The sequence below is a fragment of the Anolis sagrei genome, chromosome 12 (assembly GCF_037176765.1).
Source record: "Anolis sagrei isolate rAnoSag1 chromosome 12, rAnoSag1.mat, whole genome shotgun sequence".
Taxonomy (NCBI): Eukaryota; Metazoa; Chordata; class Lepidosauria; order Squamata; family Dactyloidae; genus Anolis; species Anolis sagrei.
The window spans coordinates 13,417,392-13,431,972 of NC_090032.1; the positions used below are offsets into that span (position 1 = coordinate 13,417,392).

General features: G+C 41.8%; 1 protein-coding gene across 1 annotated transcript in view; it reads left to right on the forward strand.

The window, feature by feature from the left end:
* Positions 1–3,666: 3,666 nt before the first annotated feature.
* VSIG8 (V-set and immunoglobulin domain containing 8) overlaps positions 3,667–14,581 on the forward strand; it is a 41,744-nt gene continuing 30,829 nt past the window's right edge. The window contains exon 1 of the mRNA XM_067472674.1: positions 3,667–3,715. Within this exon, the coding sequence (XP_067328775.1) occupies positions 3,667–3,715 (49 nt within the window). The remainder of the gene's footprint in view (positions 3,716–14,581) is intronic.

Here is a 14,581-nt window from a genome sequence, read left to right on the forward strand (position 1 = left end):
TAATGATTTTATCAATCAAAGGAAAAAAACAAGTATATAAATAGTCAAAGAGAACAAGATTGGTTTAGGAAATGGTCTGTGTTAATAGACAAAATAGACGGAGACAATAGATACAACATTTGGAACCAGGCTTTCCACACGGTTAAATTGATGCAACAACATGAATTAGAATTGCTGTGCCCCGGGGAGAGGGGGGAGAGGGGTGCCCCGTTTGTTGGGCGATACATAACTAAGGAATGTACAGAAGGTCTAGGTTCTTGTGGGGTTTTTTGGGCTATAGGGCCATGTTCTAGAGGCATTTCTCCTGACGTTTCGCCTGCATCTATGGCAAGCATCCTCAGAGGTAGTGAGGATACTTCACTACCTTTGAGGATGCTTGCCATAGATGCAGGTGAAATGTCAGGAGAAATGCCTCTAGAACATGGCCCTATAGCCTGAAAAAACCCACAAGAACCTAGTGATTCCAGCCATGAAAGCCTTCGACAATACATTGTACAGAAGGTCATTTAAGGAATGCTTACTTTTGGAATAATGTATATTGAAATAAGTTCTGTACGGCAAAATTTTGTTGATTGTTGGGATGTATCAAAATAAATACATTAAAAAATGTATAGGAAATGTAATGTTAGTGGATAATAAAAGAGATTGAAAGATGGACTTAAAGCCAACGTTAAAAACTGTGGCATAGACATAGAACTGGGAAGCCTTGACCCTTGAATGCTCTAACTGGAGGTCAGCTGTGACCAGCAGTGCTGTGGAATTCAAAGAGGCATGAATGAAGGGTGAAAGGGAGAAACGTGCCAAGAGGAGGAAGCCAACGCTGACCGAGACCACCTTCCACCTGTAAATCGATGTCCTCACTGTGGAAGAACATGCGGATCAAGGATCCCTCGTAGCCCAAGCATGATGGCCTTCCAAGTGTAATGTCTTGCTAGTGGGTTTGTAGGTGACTGTGGAGCTTTGAAGGTAAAAAGCCTAATAATAATAATAATAATAATTATAATTATAATTAATAATATTATAAAATTATAATACTAATAATTATGATACTAATAATTAGTAATTGACAACAACAACAACAACAAATCAGCTGTTGGATAGGTAAAGAGTAAGGTAAAAGTTTTCTCCGACATTAAGTCCAGTTGTGTCCGACTCTGGGGGTTGGTGCTCATCTCCATTTCTAAGCCAAAGAGCTGGCATTGTCCATAGACACCTCCAAGGTCATGTGGCTGGCATGACTGCATGGAGCACTGTTGGATTGTAACTGCAAATAATAATAATAATAATAATAATAATAATAATAATAATAATCTGTTGGATAATAATGTTCAATTGTTTTGATTAATCGAGGTAGGACTAACAATAGCGATGAGTGATCCTGGACTCATCGCTGAGCCTGGAACCCCAAGTCTCAGCGGTGGTGGGAGAGCTTTTGCGCAATTAAAATTTGTGCACCAGTTGCGTCTGTACCTCGGGAAGTCTGATCTGGCCACGGTGGTCCACGCTCTTGTTACATCCCGAATAGACTACTGCAACGCTCTCTACGTGGGGTTGCCCTTGAAGACTGTTCGGAAACTTCAACTAGTCCAGCGAGCGGCAGCCAGACTGCTCACTGGAGCAACATACAGGGAGCATACCACCCCCCTGCTGTGTCAGCTCCACTGGCTGCCGATTCAGTTCCGAGCACAATTCAAGGTGCAGGTTTTGACCTGCAAAACCCTGTACGGTTCTGGTCCAGTGTATCTGTCCGAACGTATCTCCCTCTACGTCCCACCCCGAAGTCTGAGATCATCTGGGGAGGCCCTGCTTTCGACCCCACCACTGTCACAAGTGAGGCTGGTGGGGACGAGGAGCAGGGCTTTCTCAGTGGTGGCCCCTCACCTGTGGAATTCACTCCCGGGAGAAATCAGGGCATCATCATCCTCCTCGCCTTTAGGAGGAGGGTGAAGACTTGGTTATGGGACCAGGCCTTTGGGTACTCTGGCAATTAAATCAGACAATCAGGCGAGTAAGACCAGCAGGATTGATGAAGTGGAACGTAAAACTAGATCTATGAGTTAGCGAACGCTGACCATGTAAGAGGAGAAATTGAGTTTGTATTTGGTTTTATTGATTTTATTGATTTTATGGTTATAATGCATACATTGTTGTTAACTGTGAATTGATGTAATTTTGTGTATGATTGTTTTATGATGCAGGCATCAAATTGTGCCTTTGCTTTTGTAAGCTGCCCTGAGTCCCCTTCGGGGTGAGAAGGGCGGGGTAGAAGAACCCCAAATAAATAAATAACAATAGTCCCTTATTGTCCACATGACAAAAATGCTGCAGAAGAGAGAAAGAAGTGTAAAGAAGTTCCTAGACTGCTATTAAATTAAACTGCCACCAATATGTTTAGAGACGCTGGTCTTAAAGTCTCTGTTTATCCCTATTTGCGTTGTGAGGTAACTTTGGTAGAGTGGAATGCACCGAACGTAAAATCAATGGAGGAGGCAGGTTTAAAGTACAAAGAGAACAAGTTTATTGTTAAACAAAGCGTAATTGTTGCAATATTGAGATGTTGAGCTTGGCATATGCTTGATGGTTACAATATGGCTTGGTTGAGATACATTCAGGCTTTAGATGTTACAATCTTATAAACTCCTTCTACAGTGAAGTGCTTTATTATTTCAGTGTTCCTTGTTGTGAATATTCTCACTGTTTGTCCTATACCGGATCAAACCACTGATCTCCAGTCTTCCACTACTGGTGATCCTAAAACCCCCTCTGTTAGATTCTTTTTAACTCAAGCAATCTAACGAGGTTTCACCTTCAGCTCCCTTGCTGAAGAAATATTCACAAATACTAAGAACTAACTGAATTTACACTGCTTCACACCACAGAGCCCTAACTGACTCTGCCCTCTTCTCAGGGTCTCTTCCTCCTGACTGAGCTACTTTCTCAGAGTCCTTATCTGACTCTGCTACCTCTCAGGGTCTCTTCCTCCTGACTAAAAATTAGCTGTCACTTTCAAACCTTTTTTTCCTTAAGCTCCGCCCACCTCCTCTTCTGCCTTGTCACCATGGCAACCTATTTCTCACAGCTAGGCCATGACAACCAATGTAAAACATAAATACAGTTTAAACACAGTATAATAAACACTTTATAATAAACATTTCTCTACAGAAGGAATCCTAGTGAAAGGTTTCCCTGCTTTCCCGCTGTTTTATTATATCATTGTGTATATCTCACATCCTCATCAAATAGGAGGGTAGTTCAAAAATGAAATTAAAACACAATATTGGGTGTATGTAAAGGTCTTTGCGGAAGGAAGGCTCCTTTTCTGGTGCATTGGCCTCGGAGACACACTTTGGAGAAGACTTCAGCCAATGCCACCCGAAGGAGACTTCACTCCTCAACTTCCTCTGTAGACGGAAAAAAATGTCTTAATTGCTAAGTGTGTGGCAACTTCAAAGGCGACCAGGGTGGGTCCCCGGCCGGCTTTTATGGTTTCGAGGTGCACAATCACCGGCTGTAAGTCAATCCAAAGGAATCCTGACCTCACACATGATGCAAGCCCAGGAGGGTTAAAACATCAACACTCTCCCATTCACCAACTTATTTGGCAGGAGCTGCCTTGCCTGCAGTCGGCTTGGATCCTGCCATTCATTTGCATTGCGGAAAGTCACCATGGCAAGCAACAAGGGCTGCCAGATCCTACTCATCCACATCTTTCTAGGTAAGATGCATATATACACAATATATTGGGGTGATTTGAATGCAATATTCCTGCTTCTTGGCAGAATGGGGTTGGACTGGATGGCCCATGAGGTCTCTTCCAACTCTTTGATTCTATGATTCTATGATTCTATACACACATACACACACAAACATACTATATCTACTCAAGTATAAGCCTAGTTTTTCAGTCCCTTTTTTAGGCTGAAAAAGCTCCCTTCGGCTTGTACTCGAGTCAAGGTTATTTATTATTTTACTCTGTTATAAGTATTATTTTTATTACATTTATTATCTTATTCTATTATTACATTTACATTATTTTTTTATTATTATTTTATTACATGCATTATTTTACTCTCTATATTACTGTTTTGATTACATTTATTATTCTATTTATTATTATTACATTTACATTATTTTACTCAGTTATTTTCATCACATTTATTATTTTGCTCTCTTTATTATTATTGGAAGGATATGTAATCACATATCACATTGAAGAAGGTTAGAATAATGGTTTAATCAGAGTTGGACAGTCTTATTTAAATTACAGTTTTATGTAAATATTCGAAAACATTTATCCTACTAATGCCTCAATTAATGTAATTTTATTGGTATCTATTTTTATTTTGAAATCGACCCATAGTGGATGCATTTCTCGCCCTCGGCTTATACTCGAGTCAATACTTTTTCCCAGTTTTTTGTGATAAAATTAGGTACCTCGGCTTATATTCGGGTCGGCTTATACTCAAGTATATACGGTACATACATATATACAATTTAGGCCTTATTTTGTAGCTTTTTAAAAATTGTGTCAGACATGAATTGAGAATATACTGAAAGTTTTTCTTTCAATTGCTTGTATTGTTGTTATTATTGCTTGTATTGTTGTGTTTGGGCTCGGCCTCATGTAAGCCGCACCGAGTCTCTTGGGGAGATGGTAGCGGGGAACAAGTAAAATCTTATTATTATTATTAAGTTGCTTCTGGTGTGAAAGAGTCAGCTTCTACAGAGACGTTGCCTAGGGGACATCCAGATGTGTTAGTATCCTGTAGGAGGCTTCTCTCATGTCCCTGCATGGGAAGCTGGAGCTGACAGATGGGAGCTCACCATCTTGTGGATTTGAACCGCCAACCTTCAAGTCTTCAGGTCAGCAGTTCAGCCAGAACAAGGGTTAACCCATTGTGCCACCGCAGGTCCTTTACCTGATGTTTTACCATCCTGTGACTAAATGGGCGACTAAAATGATCAAGGGTCTGGAGAACAAGCCCTATGAGGAGCGGCTTAGGGAACTGGGCATGTTTAGCCTGAAGAAGAGAAGGCTGAGAGGAGATATGATAGCCATGTATAAATATGTGAGAGGAAGCCACAGGGAGGAGGGAGCAAGCTTGTTTTCTGCTTCCTTGGAGACTAGGATGCGGAACAATGGCTTCAAACTACAAGAGAGGAGATTCCATCTGAACATGAGGAAGAACTTCCTGACTGTGAGAGCCGTTCAGCAGTGGAACTCTCTGCCCCGGAGTGTGGTGGAGGCTCCTTCTTTGGGAGCTTTTAAGCAGAGGCTGGATGGCCATCTGTCAGGGGTGATTTGAATGCAATATTCCTGCTTCTTGGCAGGGGGTTGGACTGGATGGCCCATGAGGTCTCTTCCAACTCTTTGATTCTATGATTCTATGATTCTGTGGGAGGCTTCTCTCATGTCTCTGTTGCAGCATGATTGGAGAGATAATATCAAGAGAGATCCTCTTCGGAGATAGAAAAGTACGGCTTTATTTCCAGCTGGGACCCTGGAGTGGAGCTGTGTCCAAAAGCAACCAGAGTGTCCAATAAAGGCGTTGACTGCCTTTTATACACTTCAAATGCAGGCAAACAAAGAAACATGCTTCTACATACACTGACATCATTCTCTGCGTCACTTTAGCATCATAGAAATATCAAATTCTATCTTCCAACATACAAAAGGCATGTCTGTGTATTTCTTTCTAAAGAGCAGCATACAACTTACAGCTTACATTCATCAATCAAGGGGCCTACTTTGACTTGTCAGGAGGGAGAGAGATTGGCTCCTTACTTTTTACTTATCTCTGTTGCTACTAGGACGGGCTTATCTCCCCCTTTCTGGAATGTTCATCCCCCTCCTGCTTGTGCCTTGGACACAGATCTCCTTCAGCATTCTTTCTAATACAGAGAGAGAACCTGATTTTTCTATACATTTCAGTGCTTGTAAAGTACATACAATATATGCATAAATAAATATCTATTTTACCAATATCGCCCCATCATCCCTGCATGGGAAGCTGGAGTTGACAGATGGGAGCTCACCTCGCTCCCTGGATTCAAACCACCAACCTTTTGGTCAGCAGTCCTGCAGGCGTAAGAGTTTAACCTAGCGTTTCTCAACCTGGGATTGGGACCCCAACTGTGAAGGGGTGTCAGAGGGGTCGCTAATTTTGTGGTTGGGGGTCACAACAATATGAGGAACTGTATTAAGGGGTTGCAGCATTAGGAAGGTTGAGAAACACTGGTTTAACCCATTGTACCTCCGCAATAGAGTTATTGGATCGTAACAGCAATTAGTAGTAGTAGTAGTAGTAGTAATAAATAATAATAATAATAATAATAATAATAATAATAATTTGTCGTGTCAGGAGTGACTGCAAGTCACTTCTGGTGTGAGAGAATTGGCCGTCTGCAAGAAGTGCCTGGATGATTTGATGTTTTTATCATCCTTGTGGGAGGCTTCTCTCATGTCCCCGCATGAGGAGCTAGAGCTGATAGAGGGAGCTCATCCGCCTCTCCCCGGATTCGAACCTGTGACCTGTCGGTCTTCAGTCCTGCCGGCACAGGGGTTGAACCCACTGCACTACCGAGGGCTCCAATAATAATAATAATAATAATAATAATAATAATAATAATAATAATAAGATTTTTTAAAAAAGAGCAAGCAAATTTTTTATTGTTATTCAAAGTGACTAATAATAATAATAATAATAATAATAATAATAAATCACTTTGAATAACAATAATTTTACAATGCTTGCTCTTTTTTTTTAAAAAAAGTAATTCTTATTCAAAGGAACAAACATACAATCATACAAATGACAAAGACATTTATTTCTAACCCGCACTTCGGGGAAAGAAGTGCGGGTTAGAAATAAATTATTATTAGGCAAAGGTAAAGATTTTCTCCTGACATTAAGTCCAGTCGTGTCCAACTCTGGAGCCTGGCGCTCATCTCCATTTCTAAGCTGAAGAGCCAGCATTGTCTGTAGACACCTCCAAGGTCATGTGGCCAGCATGACTGCTATTGATCTCACATTTGCATGTTTTCAAACTGCTAGGTTGGCAGAAGCTGGGTCCAACAATGGGAGCTCACCCCGCTCCTCGGATTCGAACCTGCGACCTTTCAGTCAGCAAGTTCAGCAACTCAGCGGTTTAATCCACTATACCATTGTTATTATTATTATTATTATTATTATTATTATTGAAACAAATGACACGAAATACAAAAGCAATTGCTTTATTTCTTAATCTGAAAAACAAGCAAACCTACAATAACTAACCAACGATAGTTCTTGTTGTTCCGACTTGCTTTTCTAAATCCAAAACGATGAGTTCCAACTTGACATTCTATTAGTATTATATTTTAATCTTCATATGAGTTATTTTAATATATGCATTCTGATGCCGTTGTGTTTGAACTGTGGAGAGCCATGTAACAAATTGTTGTTGTTGTTTTACAATTGTTACCTCCATAAGATCCTGTTGGGGATTCCACACAATGTGTCATGCTAGTCAGTGCTTGAGGGTTTCCCCCAAGCGCTGGATGTTTCTTGCACCAGATGTGTCACATGAATTCTAGCTCTAGGAAGTTGTTGGACTACAACTCCCATTATCCATATATCTGACAGTCAAAAGTTGGCCAACTCCTGGAGAACCAACACTGGCAGGAAGTTCAAATTTGTTTGCTCACCTTCTTTTGGTTATGCTCCATATTTTAGATGACACAATGGGAATATTTATCATATGGGAATCATTATGTTATGTTTGAGACCACAATCCAAGGGGTGCATGTGTTGCTTTATCTAGAGAAAGTCTTATTACCCAATAAACAACAACAACAACAACAATAATCTATATAAATAAAAATGTAATGCTTGTTTGTGGGATTAGCAGAACTCAAAAACCACTGGACGAATTGACACCAAATTTGGACGCAAGACACTTAACAACCCAATGTATGTCCTTTACTAAAAAAATGATTTTGTCATTTGGGAGTTGTATTTCCTGAGATTTATAGTTTACCTACAATCAAAGAGCATTCTGAACTCCACCAATGATGGAATTGAACCAAACTTGGCACACAGTTCTCTCATGACCAACAGAAAATACTGGAAGGGTTTGGTGGGGAGCAGAGGTGATCCTCAACAGTAAGCAAACAGTATTTTGGTGCCCCCCCCCCCCAACCAATCACTGATATATATTTTCTGTTCGTCGTGGGAGTTCTGTGTGCCATATTTAGTTCAAGTCCATCATTGGTGGAGTTCAGAATGCTCTTTGATTGTAGGTGAACGATACATCCCAGTAAATGCAACGCGCATATGTCAAGGTCTATTTTCCCCCAAGAGCATTTTGAGCCCCACCAACGATAGAACTGGTCCAAACCTCCCACACATAACCCCCATGTGGGCCACAGCAACGCGTGGCAGGGGACAGCTAGTAACAACAATAATAATGCAAAGACTCTGGCACAAGCCAGTCAAGGTGATCCCAGTGGTGATCGGCACACTGGGTGCAGTGTCTCAAGACCTTGGCCTGGACTTAAACACAATCAACACTGAGAAAAGTACCATCTGTCAGCTGCAAAAGGCCACCCTACTTGGATCTGTCTTGGGAAGTGTCTGCCGTGTGATCCAATACAACAGCCAGCAAAGTGATCTTGTTTGCTATACTAATCTTGTTGTATTTCAAATAACGACAAGAACATGGGACTTCTGAATTCAGACTGACAGAATTTTGGAGCACAAGACTCCTGACCTCATAATCGTGGAAATAACAAAGTATGGATCGTAAATGTTGCAATCCCAGGCGTCAGCAGGATTGAAGAGACACAACTGGAAAAACTGACACGAGATGAGGATTTAAAGATTGAACTGCAAAGACTCTGGCACAAGCCAGTAAGGGGGTCCCAGTGGTGATCAGCACACTGGGTGCAGTGCCTCAAGACTTTGGCCTGCACTTGTAAACAATTGGCACTGACAAAATTACCATCTGCCAGCTGCAGAAGGCCACCCTTCTGGGAGCTGCCTGCATTATTTGTGGATACATCACACAGTCCTAGACACTTGGATGTCGGACACTTGGGAAGTGTCCGACGTGTGAACCAATACAACAGCAAAAAAGAGTGATCTTGTTTGCTGTGTGCTAATCTTGTGTATTCCTGTGTCAGTGTGTCACACAAACGTAACAAGTCTATATGAAATAAGTAATACAACATATATTGTAAAAACTATAAATGAAAGGTTTTAATGAAATACAAGTTTCATCCCCAGCAAGCCCTCTGAATGTGTCACTCCTTGTAGGCTTCTCACACACTTCTCTCACTTCTGCTACTTTTGTCCAACCCATCTCATCCCCAACCCCATCACTGCCATTCCCAGCACTTCTCATATAATCTGCTTCATTGCCAAACCCATCATCCCCATCAAACCCTTCAAAAGACTCTTCATCAGTGGGTTCAGTAAGTATTTGCCAAATTCTCTTCTGCTGTTGCTCTTCAATAGATTCTTGCTCCTGAGTAGACCTTTTTGCATGCCTAGTCTCCAACTCCCTGTTGTTACTACTACTCAGAGACTCATCCACAACAGTTTATGTATATGTCTATATGTCTTATAAGGAGTCGGTTTAATCTCCGGTTTGTGAATAGAACTGAATGACTGTCGTGAAAGGATTCATTGTCTAAAATGTATATAATCAACATGACATGTCTGGCAAGTTCTGCTCTAGATATATATATATATATGTACTCCATGCTCTTTAGTTGTTACCAATTTGGGTTCCCAGATGTTACTAAACTCCCATACCTTCTGATGATCCGCCATGCAGACTGGGAATGATGGTATCGGAATATCAACAGAAGCAATGGTGTCAGACAGCCAGAAATCCGAGATAATTCCTCGTAAGCAGGGACTGTTGGAAGAGATGCTCTCCCATTATTTTAATTGTTGGATCGAGCTGTCTAACAGGTTACTACGGAGTGGTTCCTAATTATTATCGTGGCCTTTTATTACTTTAATCTGAGACGGTGATCTCAGTTTTCAGAACAGGTTAGGACAAACCACAACAAGCAATGTGTCTGTGTGTGTACGAGATGGGGAGAAAAGATGTAAGGGTGTGGGATTCAAAACGTTATCAAACTTCAAAGGTGGTATTTTACATAGTGACATAAAAGCGACATTGCCAAGCACTTTTTATGCATCATTTCGCAACACCGTCATTCAGTTCCACTCATTAACTGGAGGTTAAACCAACCTCTTATTAGAGATTCAGACACTAATATAAACTGTCACGATGAAATGTATGGGAACACAACATGAAAACCTTTCAGCTGCATTATATGAGTCTACATCAGTTCCCCACTTGTGGTCTGTGGACCAATAATGGTCCGCAAGAATGAAAATATGGTCCGCGGCCTCACCATTACCACAACATTGGCTTGAAACCACGCAACAACAAAAGCAACTGGCCTCGCAAAACCCTCTTATAGTGCCAAGGCAATGGGGATGTCAGGAGGGGAGAGGCTCCTGACATCCTATGAAAGAGTACCATTATCACATCAGCTCTGGATTATTAAATATGGTTTTCTGTGGGCGAGCAGAGGGTGCCTACTGGATGGCATATGTTGTGTATCAGAAACTAGAGCTGATGTGGTCTATCCAATGCAATTTTTTGAATCGGCACCCCAAATAACCAGACCGAATCTAAAGTGATTTGTAACCCTTTTGGTGCTGTGCTGGCACGGCTGTGCCAGGGGATTTGAATCTTTTTCTTTCACTGTTAGTTTGCATGAATCTATTCGAGCTATGCTTTTTGCAATCAGGTGGCTTCCCCAGATTGCAATCATAGGGCCAACAACCTATCAATCATCATTAGAGCCTTTAGATCCGCCCTTTTCCCCAGGTTTGGAGGGAAAAGGGGACTTTTAGTTCAGTCTCACAGCTTGGAGCCTAACAGACAAAAAGGCTTCATTTCTCACAGCTTTGCTGGGGAAAAAAAAAGAAAAGAAATACAGCCAGCTTTGCTGAGAAATACAGCCCGCTTTGCTAGGCAAAAGGAATGGTTCCACAATCTTCGTGGAAAATCTAAACGACACCAGCTTGGCAGATCTTCAAAAAACCTTATCTGGTAAGGGACACTCGGGCTATCCATAAAGCAGATTAGAACCAGGAGTAGGGACCTCACGCCAATAAGGAAAAGGAAGATTGCCCAAGGAGGGGTCAGAAGGTTTCCCCAAGAACGAAAGGAACGGTTTATCAAGCAGTTGCCTGTCCCTTGTTGGCAGTTCGGGAAAGCTACTAGTTTTTCAAGATTATAAAGCATTTAATTCATTTGTTTGAAGGTTTAAGCCCTAATAAAGAACTTTGTTGAATTTACTTTGAGCCTCTACAGAATTTTGTGTTGGGAAACCTAAGGGACCCTTCAGCTGAGGCACCCCGGCATCCCGTTGGGCATACAGAAAGCGTGTCCTGTAAACAGACACTATCACAGGCCCAGCGTGCAACAGCACAGTGCTAATGTTGGAGATGTGGCGTAATGTAAAATAAACCACGTGTAGTTCTAGTTTGATCAGTCCACACTGTCTTGCCAGAGAAAGAAAATATGCTCAATAAAGAACAAGTAGTTTACTCTTTGTAATTCAGAACAATATATTTATAATTATGTGATCAGTTGCATCGACTTTTAGAGAGATTTAAAATAATCTCTCTTTGTCCATGTGAAAAATCTTCCTCCAGCAGCTCATAAAACAAGAGCGCACTCCAAACTGTCTCTCTCTGCTTCTCTCTCAGCACCTGCATAGCTCAAACCTGAGTAAATTGTAACAGTAACCAAAAGTCCCAGGCTCACTCAGCTAATCAATCTAATCAATCAGTGTCATGCATCTTACAGTTCACACACACACACAAACTGATTTCTTACATGCTCCAACAGGAGAGTGGTCCCTGGTCAAAAAAAGGTTGGGAATAACTGGTCTCTATTGATCATGTAATGCAGTTTCAAACTGTTTTATAATGGCAATGTAGATGTGGTCTTTGTAGCAGTGCCTTGACTCTGGAAGTCGCTATTCAAGGAAATTGGGTTGGTCTTATTCAATGTTTACAACTGGTGTTTCAACGGATTATAATTCTGTTTTTAGACTGTGTTTACTATTTGTTTACTTATTTTTTATCCCGCCTTTCTCCTGACTCAAGGCCACTAACATGACACGTAAAAACATGAAGCAAATACATTAAAATATGGATAGAATTTTTGGAAAACCATTTGCGTAATTGCACATAAAAACATTTACTTATTTATTCATGATATTTGTATCCCGCTTTCTCTCACTCAAGGAGACTCAAAGCAGCTAATTAAAATTGTGCAACTTTTTTTTATTCTGTCAGAAGTGACTTGAGATAACTGCAAGTCGCTTCTGATGTGAGAGAATTGGCCGTCTGCAGAGACGTTGCCCAGGGGATGCCCAAATGTTTAACCATCCTGGGGAGTATTGTCGAAGGCTTTCATGGCTGGAATCACTAGGTTCTTGTGGGTTTTTTTGGGCTATAGGGCCATGTTCTAGAGGCATTTCTCCTGACGTTTCGCCTGCATCTATGGCAAGCTTCCTCAGAGGTTGTGTGGTCTGTTGGAAGTAGGAAAAATGGGTTTATATATCTGTGGAATGGCTGGGGTGGGGCAAGGAGCTCTTCCCTGCTGCAGTTAGGTGTGAATGTTTGGCTGATCACCTTCATTAGCATTTGAAGGCCTGCCTGAGCCTGGGAAAATCTGTTGCTGGGAGGTGTTAATCTGTTGCTGGGAGGTGTTAATCTGTGCCTGGGGAGGCTTCTCTCATGTTCCTGCATGGGAAGCTGCAGCCCCTTATTTATGGAATGCCTTGCCAGTTGAAACCCAAACTATCTGAGACCTACTTGCTTTTCGGAAAGCCTGTAAAACCTTTCTCTTCTGACAAGCTTTCAATGAGTGAATAACTTGGGACTATGTCTGTTCTTGTTTTTATTGTATTTTAAAGTTAATTGTATTGTTTTAATCTACTGCTGTAAACCGCTCCGAGCCAAATTGGGAGTAGCGGTATACAAGTCAAATAAATAATAATAATAATAATAATAATAATAATAATCTCGCAGGTTCGAACCACTGACATTCAGGTCAGCAAGGGATTAACTCATTGCGCCAACGCGGCTCCCAATTAAAATCTGAAGTCGCTAAACATTAAAGCACAATTAAATATGGGAGGGATTAAAAAGACAGAATGAAAACCAATAAAATCATTAAAACCATTAGCAGCTGCATTGAGTCTCCTTTGTGGAGAGAAAATGCAGGGTGTAAATAAATGAACATTGAGGGCTGGAATGTGACACAGAAATATTTCAAATAAGTGATATAACTAAGCTACGTAAGCCACAAAAAAATGCCCCATGTCTGCTGGATGGGGTGGGTTTGAAAACAGGAAGGAAAGGAAATTATATGGAGAATCTTGCAAAACATTGGACACCAACTTAAATGCAATGCCAGGGGAGATAACTGAGGCCTCTCTCTGTCTGATCTTGTGGGATGCATTTCAACATGTTCAACCTGATGACCAAGCATCCCGAGCTCTGAGGATGACCTGGGAAGGAATCCCACTGGAGCTTTGCAGCACACCCAAATACCTGGGAGTCACTCTGGACCGTTTGAATTATGAATTATGGAAAATATAGACCCCTGTCTGATCCCACAGCAAGCTGGCTTCAGAAAAGGCAAAAGCACATTGCAAGTGCTGAACCTGACTCAGCACATAGAAGATGGCTTTGAAAGGCAGCAGATCACAGGAGCCGTCTTCATAGACCTGTCAGCAGCCTATGATACTGTGAACCACCGCCTCCTCCTGAGAAAAATGTATAATATCACAAAGGACGACCACCTCACCCGCCTCATAGGAAACCTGCTACAAAACAGGAGCTTCTTTGTTGAGTTCCAGGGCCAGAGAAGCAGATGGCGGAAACAGAAGAACAGCCCGACTCAGGGGAGCGTGCTTGCTCCATCCATGTTCAACATCTACACAAATGACCAGTCATTGCCAGAAGGGACAGAGAGTTTCATCTATGCTGACGATCTTGCCATCACCACTCAAGCAGGGAGCTTTGAGATGGTTGAAAAGAAGCTCTCCGAAGCTCTAGGTGCTCTTACTGCCTATTACAGGGAAAACCAACTGATCCCTAATCCATCTAAAACACAGACATGCGCCTTTCACCTTAAGAACAGACAAGCATCCCGAGCTCTGAGGATTACCTGGGAGGGGATCCCACTGGAGCATTGCAACACACCCAAATACCTGGGAGTCACTTTGGACCGTGCTCTGACCTACAAGAAGCACTGCCTGAACATCAAGCAAAAAGTGGGCGCTAGAAACAACATCATACGAAAGCTGACTGGCACAACCTGGGGATCACAACCAGACACAGTGAAGACATCTGCCCTTGCGCTATGCTACTCTGCTGCTGAGTATGCATGCCCAGTGTGGAACACATCTCACCACACTAAAACAGTGGATGTGGCTCTTAATGAGACATGCCGCATTATCACAGGGTGTCTGCGCCCTACACCACTGGAGAAA